Raw genomic sequence first — 12,589 nt, 5'->3', positions numbered from 1 at the left:
TCAGGGACAGGAACTGGTGTTTTCGGCGCGGCGAGACTGGTTACAATCACGTCTTTCTCACGAGTTTAGCTCGGAATGGTCATGGCTTCTTGGCTTCTATCTACCGTTCTGCACATCTGCCTTATCGCTGGTGACGCCAGACGCCGAACGGTTTTATCTCGCTGTCGCTGCTCGAGTCTGAGAAGCGGCTATCAGTCTGCGGCATCCACGAAACTATCTCACAATTCTGCTCCCACATTCGATCGATCAATGTGGGTAGATGAGCTACATATTAAGCTGGCGTTAGAACCAAGCCTTTCTTGGACCGTTGGCTGTCTCATTTATCAAACTACCGCATATAATAGTTAGTTAGAAAAGCCAACCGATTTCTGAGACCATGCGGGATACCTTTATTGGAGGAACGACAATCAAGACAAAAATAGACTATCATACAGAATAACAAACAAAAATACGCTGCTCGCGACATGCAAATGCTAACAGAAAGGACCATCTAAAATCGGTCATACGTCCGTATTTGTGGCACCCTGCTATAAACCAGGCGGGGGAGCTCCCTCAAACCCCTCACACTAGGACGGTATAGGTATATAGCTGACCCCCACACAGACCCAACTACCGCAGTCCGGCAGCACGGAACCCCCGCCTGCCGGCCGGCCGAGCGCTCCCTAACTGGGAGGGCCGCGATAACACAACCGCCAGCCGCCAGCCACCCGGCACAAGGCACTGAACACGGCCCAGAAATGCGGACATCGGGAGGACGCGCACACAGGCGCAAACCGGGCACCTCCCAAGGCACTGAACACGACAGGGACACAGGACCAACAGGGCGCAAGCGACGGCCTTTAATCAACACGGCACCACACAAGGCACTGAACACGATCAGGTCATACGGTACCAATCGGGCGCCTCACTAACTGAAGGGCGCACGCCGCTCTAGCTCAATTATGCTCTTTTACGAAAGCACTGCTGAATACGTCTTTCTCGTCTAACCGCTCAGACTCTAACTGAGCCAATAGCGATTTCGGCGAACGAGTCTCCTCTGAGATTCGGGCTACAATCAGGTTCCAGCACAAGGCCCTTGTAATCAGTCATAAAATCAATCTGCGCAGAACAACCCAATTCACCTCCGATTTTACAGCCAAAGACGTCCGTGGAAGACGCCGCGGTACAATATCATCGATACCAAAATATCAGGTAAAAAGATCTGCGCTCTTCGGGAGCCATCCAGCGAGGTCTCAAAATCCATTAACGGCTATAGCTGGCGTCCAACGCCCTCAAGGCACATCAGTTCACAGCAGACGCCAGCCAGCCTGCCGGCTTCGACCGCGAGTTTGTACAACCATGTAAAGGCACTGTTGGAAGCGACACAGACATGCGGCGGCGCTCGGCCCTCAGGGGCGCGCGTCCACCGCCGGTAGTTCCTTTTCGCCCGCCGTGGGACCCATCTGTTTACGAATGCCTCGCGTGCGGGCCGCGCTGAAGAAGTTCGTGACGGTGCGCTGGGGCAGGTCCAGTTTGCTGGCGATCAGCTGCCGCATCGCCGACGAGGGCCTAGCCGTCACGTGGTAGATGTCGATGAGCGCGCGCCTCTGCAGCGGGCTGATCTGGGAGCGCAGCGGCCGTCCGTCCGCTGGCGGCATCAGCTCCGGCGGCGACAGAGGCGCCGTCTGCTGCTGCGGGGGTGCAGGCTGCGCGGGCTGCTGCTCGACAGGCCCCAGCTGAGTGGCGAACGTCAGCTCGGAGCCAACCGGCGCGCCGTAGCCGCCGCTCAGCTCCTCGTAGCCGGGCAGCGGGGCGCTGTAGAGTGGCGGCGGCCGCTCCTGGTACCCACCTCCACCCACCATCTGCTGCTGCTGCACCACCGAGTCCTGGTAGGAGGGCGGCGCCACGGCGGTCGGCCCGCCGCCGGCCAGCGGCGCGTACGGCGTGCCCACTGCCGGCAGGCCCGGCTGCGAGAACTCGTCCTCGCTGTAGCCGGCCGGCTCGGCGGACAGGCCGCCGACGGCCATGCCGAAGCCGGGCAGCGGCTCCCCGGGCAGGCCGCCGACGCCCATCGGCGACTGTTGGAGCGGCGGCCCGGCAGCGTCCGGCCGCCGGCGGCGCTGATCCTTCTGCGAGCTCTCGGTGCGCCGCTTGCGGTTCATCTGGTCCTGTTTCTCGCGCACTGTGTCGAGCCGCTCCTGGTGCGGCCGCTGCAGCCAGCCCAGCATCTCCTGGTAGGCCTTGCGCGTGCGCTGGTCGGCCTCGTGCCAGGGTACCGGTTTGCGGAGCAGCGGCGTGAAGGCCGAGTTCCATCCGAGCACGGTGCGCGCGAACACCGTGTGGTGGATCTTGTTGTCGGTGAGCCACTGGAGGACGGCCTCTGCGACGGGAGCCGTGTCGACGGCGCCCTGCCGGCACAGCGGCGGAGGCCGGCAGCGTCAGAGCGGGCGGAGCGCCGCCGACACGGCCCGGCCGCTCCGGCCAGCGGGCGCACAACACAACACGGGTAATGGCACAGACAGAGACACACATATACGACCAGACCAGCGAAGAAGCCGCACACAGCATAGACAGACGCAGACTCGACTGGCCAGCAGGGCTGGCGGCCGCACAACACCACACAGATAATCGCACTGATACAGTGTTCTAAAATTGGATTTTGGTTGGGTGTGACGATGATGACCAAAAAAATCTAGGATGAGAAAAAAAAAACAAGTGAAAACCTATATCACTTTCGCAATAAAGGCGTAACGCTACGCTGGCTGATAATAAAAGAACATACCATTCCTGACCACCAAAACTAACCGAAAAAGACGATGCAAATAGGTAAGGATGATCTACGGCAGAATTATAACTTTAGCATCTGATCGCCAAGTGTTTCTAAATCCGTCCCATTTTATCCCAACCTTTGTGTTTGATTGAGACTGATGAAGTTAAGAATCACCCTTGTCTCTTATACAGCTAAGAATGAATACCTACTTCAACCAGTGAGATTTCATTTTCCTCACAAGTCAAAATGCATTGTCAGAATTGAATGACTGTACAGTGGCCATCCTTCTCCTAGCCTTAAATCAATGCCTTCCTTTCCATTTCAGATGCAGACAGCAGATATTACCGTCAGCATCTGCTAAGTTCCTACTCATGTTTACTGGCACGGATCCAGGACGGTCCTTCTGCCTGTATATTTCTCCTAAAGAAGATCATCCGCGGACCTCCATCCTCGCGACGCCAGTCACCATCATGCGAGCGAACTAGGTCTTTAAGAAGCAGAAGATGCAATGATTCTGTTGAAATATGTTGTCATATCTTAAAGGAAATAGTTCACTTTCACGAAATTATTTTTTTTGCAACGATTTATTATTTTTTATGTTCAAAATAATCAGCAAAGAAAATAAAACCTTTTTATAACAAAAGATTTTTTTTCTATATTTTGATATAGGAAGAACTTTTCAGTTTCTGTAAGGCACACGCGATCCAGTATGAAAAGAGCATGGGTCCCGAAAATTCTTCAGAAACAGAGAAATTATCGCAGCCACCGGCATTTGGGCGATCTGCTCGATCTGATAATGTTCCCCTGAATGTCCTAATTGATCAGTACGAGAATTTCTCTAGAGTTCTCGTAGATAATTTCTCTAGTTTCTGAAGAATTTTCGGGACCCATGCTCTTTTCATACTGGATGGAAATATATGCAAGGCACACATCCTCAACGCAAGACACCTTTTTCGGGACGAGAAATAGAATATCTTTGCCTAGGGTGATCGTTGGGCTGTAAAAGCTCCTGATTTATGCTCGTCTCAGCCCAAGCTACGGAACTGCTATTCCAGTTCAAAACCCATGTTAAAGGTAGTGTGCCACCTTTGAAAGATTTCCCATTTTATTTTTCCTAGGATAAGAAGCTTCTGTTTTTACCTAATATCGCAAAAAAAAATCAAAAATGGGCCTGGAATAGTGCCTTTTTCGCCTAAAAGTTTATCGGTTTTTAGATATGTATAACAACTGTAGTGGGCTCACCTGCAAACAGGCGTCGGGCAACAATCGCGAATGCGGCGCACTTGTGACAATAAGCAAAGGTCATTATAGTGTTACGACCATACGACGTACGGGAATGAGTTATCAGCTGTCTAATCGTAGACAACACAATGTCGAGCCTTAAACTGTAAGCCCGTATTGGTATTGTTTCTTTTATTTGGCTGTCTAACATTATTTATGGTTTGATATATGATTTTATGTAAAATAATTGATATGAAAAAGCCGTCTTATAAGTTATGACCCCATTTCACCACACGCAAGTGGCAGAAATGACAATGATCAGCTGACGCATTTTTCTTGGCCGAAGTCAGAGCGCGCAGCCCGACGCACCACCACCGCACCACAAAGTATGAACAGAAGCCGCGCCCAAAGCCAGGGCCCCGGTAACGTGAGGTAGCCGAGTCGGGGCAGCGTGCGCTGACCCAAGCCGGGGCCGCAGCTTTGGGCGCGGTCTACCGCATCCCCGCGGGCAGCCCCGGGCTATCACATGACAACGGGAGGACGCGCGGCTCCGGCTTGGGTCAGCGCACGCTGCCCTGACTCGGCTACCTCACGTTACCGGGGCCCTGGCTTTGGGCGTGGTCTACCGCAACACCTAACAGGCGTGTTCGAAACCGCAGGAGCTGATGATGAACGAGTTTATCGAAACTTGATTGGATGAGCATATCGGTAATAGCGATTTCAGTGTGTGCATTTATTGTTCATAGTGGTGTGAAATGTGGTTGGGGTACGACCGACAACCCGTCGGGGCGAATTTCGCACTGGGGTACTCAAAATTTGAAGAATTTAAGACGTTTCCATGAGTTTTGAAGGTATGGATAAGTTCTAAAAATCCGGTTCTCCTTATCTGGGCCATTAACTCCATACGGTCCAAGAAAGCTGGCACACTACCTTTAAAAAGTGAACTATTTCCTTTAAGGAGGGTGGAGGAGGGGCGGGTGAGGGAGCTCTCCCTATATGCAGGCTTTGGTACTAGTGCGATGTGGAGAAATTTTCTTTCTTTTTTAAGCAAAGGAAGTGGGAAGGAACTTGTCGTTGCCGTTGCAAAGGGTATCATTCTGTCGTCCTGTATTATTGATTTAGTGCAGTTGACTCAGACTGTGTAATGCGTGAGGCGTGGTCATCACTGTGACACTGTCAGACATAAAATCTTAGGTAATCATGATACCCTGATGGGCAGTTTGTTGACGTAACTGATCGCTATGAAACCAGAAACCGTATAACTCATGTGTTCTGGCCTCTGGGACGTTTTGCGCCTACAATATGGCAGCACCGCTTCCAAGATTACTGTATATTTGAGATAATATGCGGCAATATACGTATGTAGTTTTCGTTCGCATCTGATCTGGTAATATTCGTACAGTGTACAGTCTGTCTTAAAAGTACCGCGCAAAGTGACGGTGGATCCATCAAGCCTGACCGAGGAAGGGCCTGCTATAATTTGAAAGTCACCGAACCAACTGACCTGGGGAATGGACGAGGGTGTCAATTGCTTCGGTGACTCAAATTTAGCAGGCCCTTCCTCGGTCAGGCTTGATGGATCCACCGTCACTTTGCGCGGTACTTTTAAGACAGACTGTACACAGTATAGCTTTGAGCTTTCCATTTTCAACAGATATGACAATGGCCGGATGATACTGGAAATGGTGCCTTTGCTCTGAGCACACGGAACGGGACGCAGTATTGAGTATGCAATTGCAGTCGCACTATGCAGCATGACATACGCCGGAAATCTCCCGGCCCGAACGCCGGAACGGCCAGCGATAGTCGGTACTCATTACGCATAGTGAAAATGGAAACGGTGTCAGCGCAACTCTTCGAAAGGAACGGTGCACTATAGGTACATGAGACTAGACAAAGGGTCACTGATTAGGGCACCCCAAACGGAACGATGTGCACTGCGCAGCGTAATATCAGTGATCAGTGATCAGAGCACCCGCAACAGAACGGAGGGCATCAGTGATCACTGATCAGAGCAACTGCAACGGAACGGAGGGCATCGCTGATCAGGACACCCCAAGCGGAAGGGAAAGCGAGAGCACAACTGACCAGAACACCCGAAACGGAACGGGAGTGAACGGAACGGAACGCATTAGCGGCTCGCCGAATCGCGATTCCGGCCAAACATGGCCTCAAGAAATAAGTCACAGGTCAAAGGTCATTTGGGTCAGGAATATGAAATTTTCAGAGTAGGTGTCCAATTAATTGACTCGAGGGTCCTGAAAGTTTCGTCGCGATCGGCCGCTTTTTACGCGTTATTCTCGAAAAAACGAGGGGGTGGTTCGTTCGACCCCCCCCTATACGGGCGAGGGATAATTTATTAAAAAGCTAGGGCCTTCTTAATCCCATCTACCAGCTTCAGAACATGTATTGGGCAATCTGGGAATACCGTATCTTAAATTTATCCCTAGAGGTGTGCCAAGGTATCCTTTCATTCATCTTGGCTTTCCCTCGGCCGAACGCTTCGTGTTTAAAAACCCTTAGAAACTAATTGAAATGAATAATTGGCGGTAAGATTATTGCAAAGGCATGAGAAATTAACGTAAAATACATCATTACCGTTTTTATAACCTCATTTCGCGTATGAAACCTGCCAGAGTCCAAAGAGTTTCATATTCATCCCTAGGGTGTGCCAGGGTGGCGTGTCAGTCATCTTGAACCCCTTGCCCGACCCGACGCCTCGAGTTTTAAAGACATCTAAAAACTAATAACGTAAATAATTTGTGGTGAAATTGATATAATATGATCAGAAAAGAACGCATAATAAATTAGTGTCGGTCTCAAAACATTATTTTGCCTATGAAACCAGCCAGAGCCCCCGGAGTTTTAAATTCATCCCTAGGGTGTGCCCAGGGTGGCTTTTCTCATCTTGGACCTCTACCAGGCGCGACGCCTCGAGCTTTAAAGTCCTCTAGAAGCCATTGACGGACATAATTTGTGGCGAAATTAATGCGATAGGATCAGAAATAAACGCAGAATAAATTGGCATCGGTCTCAAAACATTATTTTACCTATGAAACCAGCCAGAGCCCGCGGAGTTTTAAATTCATCCCTAGGGTGTGCGCAGGGTGGCTTTTCTCATCTTGGACCTCTGCCAGGCCCGACGCATCGAGCTTTAAAGTCCTCTAGAAGCCATTGACGGACATAATTTGTGGTGAAATTGATACAATAGGATCAGAAATGAATGTAGAATAAGTTGGTATCTGTTTCATACCCCTCTTTTGTAAATGAAAAAAGTTAGAGCCCACCAAGTTTTAAATTCATCCCTAGGGTGTGCCAGGGTGTGCCCAGCTGACTGCGGGTCCAAAGATGAAAATTTTGTAGGCGTATCCTGCGTAACTTAGTCAAAAGCGAATTGCAGAGGTAGTGTTTAATTTGCGCAAGCAGCGGGTCATCCGTTTTGCGTTGGCAGCAAACCACTAATCATAGTTGTTATGAATATCCAAAAGCATTTATTCAGAACACAAGCCTGGTTTTTACAAACAGTTGAGGTGATCAAGGTCATTCAACGCATATTTGTTATTAAGTGTGCAAGGTTATTTTCTTTCGTTGTCAGTCAGGGTGAGTTGTTGGGTTTGTGCCTTGATTTAGCATCTTTTTTTCATGGAAATTATGTATTATGTAGCAAACCTGTAAGTTCTGTCTATATGGCGCTGCTAGGTATATCTGGTAATCTGGCTGTTAATTGTTGAGCAGCATGAGTTGAGCATTTTTCAGAGATGAAAGAATTCCAATTTACCTGGTTTTGGGGATGAAAATATTTTGCCCATTAGGTGTGATTTTCCACCCAAAATTTCCAAAAATGGAACACTGCACTGATACATACACTGACAGAGACACGAGGACACGACCCGGGCGGCCCAGCCAGCCGCCACACATCACACGAGCTATGACACTGACAGAGAAAAGGAGATATGACCAACTGACGAGACATTGACAAAAACACACGGCCACAATGACACAAATACAGAGCACCAACAACACCAACATGATACAGGCGACATGCATAGCTTCAATCAAAGAACAAAGCAATCCCGAATGGCAGTCGGAACATAATAAATATGTCAGACAGAGTGTAATGGCAAAGACGAAGACCCGAGTCTCTGCCACAATGCCAAGTAATGTGGTCACGTATACAGTGTCGCAGTCGCAGGCAGAGACCTAGTCTGTGCATATGTCTGATCATAAATAACATAATATCAATAATCACTGCCATAACAACCAAAATAACCCACATAGCCAGATATTATGTCATCTGCGGCATAATGTAGAGTAGTAAAAATACGAGTAGGGTGCCAATCAACTAACAAAAAAAAAAAAAAGAAGAACGAGGGACATTTCTTCCCCATCTGGCTATTTCCCCATGACTATCGACGAGCCCAAACCGATGACGGCAATGTTGCTGAGGTTCTCACGATGAATCATCCTTCCATTTTAAACGCGACGGTCCGGGAAAATGGCCAACTGAACGTAACTAATTTCCGTGTGCTGATAAATTACAAGGATGTGAGAAACTGATTGTAGTTTAGTAGTATTGCCTAGAGAACCAGCCACCACAATTAAAACAGCGCCGTATGGACGCCATGATAAAGCGCATGGCGCACGTTATCTTGCCGATCGCTATATCTAGTCAATCATGTCGGAATTTAACATGCGCCGCAAACCATTGCAAGACAGTACATGCTGGTTATCATGCTGCTATGAGGGATGGGATGTTCAGCCGAATCTTATTTCGTTATGTTTTAGTGGATATCTATCTTTTTCTTTATCGGAATTGTTGTATACAAATGGTGTAAAATCAACACCTGTGCTAAACGAGTCGATTAAAAACGCCTGAACTGATAATATACCGAGAGAAAAATGGACAGACTAAGTCTTAAGCCAAGCTCAATAATCCCACAGAACGGTCCATTGATATGCTGCGAGCGACCAGCCTCGCCTCTTGCGGGGATCCCGGTGAGTTAGGAACAACGCTGATCGCCATAAAGAGAGGTGGCAGCCTTTTGGTGCAGCGCCCGCGCCATCGATGCCGAATCACCATCCGATATTCTGGCTAGTAGATATCTCGACCACGTCGCTGTCATATTTCATATCCGCTACATTGCAGCCATCCTATCTGTCTCCGACTCTATTCCCTGCGGCCAAACGACGATTACCAGGACCTCCGGCTAGACCGCCGGTATCAAAGGTAAGCCTCCACCCCACCACGGCTATCCCCTCCTGCGCGATCGCGGCAATCCCCTCCTATTACAATAAAAGGTGAGGGATGGTGCAGGCAGACCGTGGCTGTCCAAGCTATCCTCCAGCCCGACTGTGATTACCCCAGCTATGGCCCTCTGGCCACACTCCAGCTATCCCAATTACCCCCTCCAGCCCAGTCCCGCTACTTACAATGAGCTCCACATCATCCTTCTTGATGGCCACCCTGGCCAGTTCGATTTCCCGCTCCATCTTCTCCTGAGCTTCTTTTCTGCGCCGTTCGCCAATCGTAGCCACAGCCTGAGGGCACACAGTGAAAAGTGGTGAGCCAAACAGGACTACAGGCATTCACAATGACTGCTAAACAGTAACCATACCGTGTAAGCAATTGGCTGCAAGTATAGCCCAGTGTCATGAGCCATAGCCTAACCAAACAACCCATCTTTGGCCTGTCCCGTAGCTCAGTTGGTAGAGCATCGGACTCCCGGTAGTGAGAGCCCGGGTTCGAGACGCTCCGGCGCTCGATATTTGAGACTCCTGAAGGGGATGGTCTGCGGTTGGTGGGAGCAGCCGCAGCCAGTTGAAGTCAGTTGAGTGGGACAGGCCGTGTCCGGCTTTGAAGGGCACGTTCAACTTTGGCATCTAAATTGTCCCGTTACCCGGAATTGCGCGATCGGACGGTAGGGGCCGGGGTCTACGCAACAAGCTCTGCTTAGCGTTGGCTCTGGCTCTGTCAATCTGTCCATTCAAGCATTCGAGCTAAATTGATTAAAAAAATCTTGTATTACACAAGAAGTAAAATAAATACACAGTCCAAGAGTTTAAAAAGTATTGGCCTTATTCGAAAGGGTCCAGTGGTTTGCTGAACAAATCCAAGTAAGAATTAAAATATGCAATGTAAGTAGCCTAACAATGTCAGACATGGAGGTAAAATAACAACAAATATGGTTTTACAATTGGCTTGACTTTGAAGACATAAATTTGTTGTTTCATATAGGAAACTGAGGCAATAAGTACCTCCAGCTTACGTTACTTATTAAAACTGAGAAGAGCTTTCTCCTCCGGATTTTGCATCTCATTTATGATGCTTGACAAAACTTTATCAAACCAACTTTAGAAAATTAATAAAATCTATCAAGTAAAAACCTCAGACAAAGATAAAGAGGGGGTCAGAAAACATTGATTCTGCCCTCTAGGAAACACATTGTGCCCCAACAAACTTTCTGCAAGGTTGAAAAAAACTTGTTCAGTGGATAGCATGAGGTAGAGCCTCTTCCTGTTGAGAAAGCAACAAAATCAAAATGTGTTCAGCTTGACAATACAAATTAGCCTAAATGTGTACAAGTTGTGTGTAGGAAGATATCTGCATGACTGATGTGTGTACCACATGTGTAAATGTCAAATTTTTGTTGTAATGGCGCTCTAATCATTTTAGAGTCTACAAAGAATGTTACAAAAGATATTCCAAACTTTTTTGATCACCACCTCTTACATCACATGAGCAAAAAGTAAGGTTTAAAACTACTTTTGCATTTGATAAAATTGGATTTGCACTTTGTAGGTTTCTGGTTATCTAAGTTCATGCATTAATTCTGAAAGATCACATATACAGCAAGTACAATGGTTAAAGTGACCATCCCACCTTAACATTAGTTTTGAATTGAGATAGCCAGAATGGGGTCCCTGGCTTGCACTCACTGGTTTGAGCACTCTCAAGATCGAGAAATGCCTCAACTCGAAAATATCCAAGTTCAAAATTGCAGGACTAAGAATGGGGGCTAATGCATTAGAATGCCCCTCTGAATGTGTCACATCAGTGCAGATCTAACTATTTTAAATCTTTTACTAAAACATTCAAATAAAGTTGCTAGGAACAGCGGAGATCCAAAAAGTAATCCAAAAGCATAAGATATCCTCGCACAAGCACTAACCTCATTAAAGAACAAAAAACAGAGGTGAATATTGCGGCAGGACTGACTGAACACACAAAAAACTCCATTCACTGCTGGGGTACTAGTTACGCTCAAATGTTATTTTCAGGACAGAAAGCTAGCGGCATACCAATATATTTGTATTGATAAAAAAAACAGCAAGCAGCACCAGCATCGACAAAAGCGACGCAGTAAGTAACGTTTCTTACCCCTGTTATGTCTGATGAAATTTCCTTTTCCTCAGCATAGTCGGTCACTCGCTCTAGATCTGCAGCGCCACTGTCATGTTTTACAGATTTCTTTTGATTTTTTACATCAGGGCCGTCGTCAGCCATAATCAAACGAGAAAAACGTTACACACACAAAAGACACCACGCCGCCGCCAAGGAAGAGGAAAAGCAAATAGCAAACAAAGTTTGATTTGAGTATAATACGTCATCAAATGCATCAAATGACGTCATGAAACTGTTTTCTTTGTGCGAGGAACATATTGGCTAAAGTAAAACATTTTAGTTCAGTTGCCTGATCCTCGTAGCTGAAAAGTTCAAGCGAAACACTTGTCTATTGATAATTTCGAGCACAGCTCTTCAGCAAAATATCAAACACCTAAAAAATAACTTTTTCCTTTGCGACGCCCAGGGGTGCAGCTGGAGCCGGAGCCGCCGGTGCCGGCATATTTTGCCCGGAGCCGGAGCCGGAACCGTAAAAAAAGGGCGCCTCCGGCTCCTTTTTTTGAAGAGGAAAAAATTATTGACCTTATTCGGTTTGACAGTACAGGGCAGTAAAACATGTGGTAGGTATTCAAAATATGAAAGTAGCCAAGGCCCTAAAAGCAAAAATAGCCTTGTTATGCAAATACAGAAGCAACGTGTACCAATCCTTTTGCCTTTTTTCTTCCACCCGTATTTAATTGCATAGGGGATGTACTGAGTACCTACCTACTGGAGCTGGAGCCGCCGGAGCCGGACCATTTTACTCGGAGCCGGAGCCGGAGCCGGAGCCGCCATGACATTTCACCGGGAGCCGGAGCCGGAGCCGGAACCGTCTTCCACGGCTCCGCATCCCTGTCGCCTGATCACGATACCATGTAGGCAGAGCCTATTTTAAGGGAATTTGACTGGGGGGGCAACCTGGAAAATTGTCTTTTATAATCCATTAACCCTCGCCCGTATTATTGTTTCCAGTAGCGAGCGTATAGGGGGGGGGGGGGGTCCGTTGGCCCCTGATCGAGCTAGAGCTTCGCGGAAAAAACGACCGTGTTGCCCGTGATGAAAGGAAGCCGATTATACCCAATTTTAAGGTCCTAGGTCATCGGTTGACCTTCCAGGTCAGGTCATTGACCCAAAAGTCGGGAAAATCGGGACCTGTTAGAGCGTCGTAAAGAGTGGCTGCTATGGTTTTTCGGGGTGCTGATCACGAATATCATGTTAGTTATGATCATAGATGATGT

General features: G+C 48.0%; 1 protein-coding gene across 1 annotated transcript; it reads right to left on the bottom strand.

The window, feature by feature from the left end:
• Positions 1-365: 365 nt before the first annotated feature.
• Positions 366-11,626, bottom strand: LOC122375049 (homeobox protein cut-like 1). The gene is made up of 3 exons (XM_043354204.1): positions 11,349-11,626; positions 9,401-9,508; positions 366-2,387 (listed from the first exon to the last, which is right to left on the bottom strand). Exons 1-3 carry the CDS (start codon positions 11,472-11,474, stop codon positions 1,389-1,391), a joined length of 1,233 nt encoding a protein of 410 aa, XP_043210139.1. The 5' UTR covers positions 11,475-11,626; the 3' UTR covers positions 366-1,388.
• Between the last annotated feature and the right edge of the window lie 963 nt (positions 11,627-12,589).

This window comes from Amphibalanus amphitrite, unplaced genomic scaffold (genome assembly GCF_019059575.1).
Source record: "Amphibalanus amphitrite isolate SeventyFive unplaced genomic scaffold, NRLGWU_Aamphi_draft 001765F_arrow, whole genome shotgun sequence".
In the NCBI taxonomy this organism is placed as follows: domain Eukaryota; kingdom Metazoa; phylum Arthropoda; class Thecostraca; order Balanomorpha; family Balanidae; genus Amphibalanus; species Amphibalanus amphitrite.
This window is presented reverse-complemented; position numbering and strand designations above follow the sequence as displayed.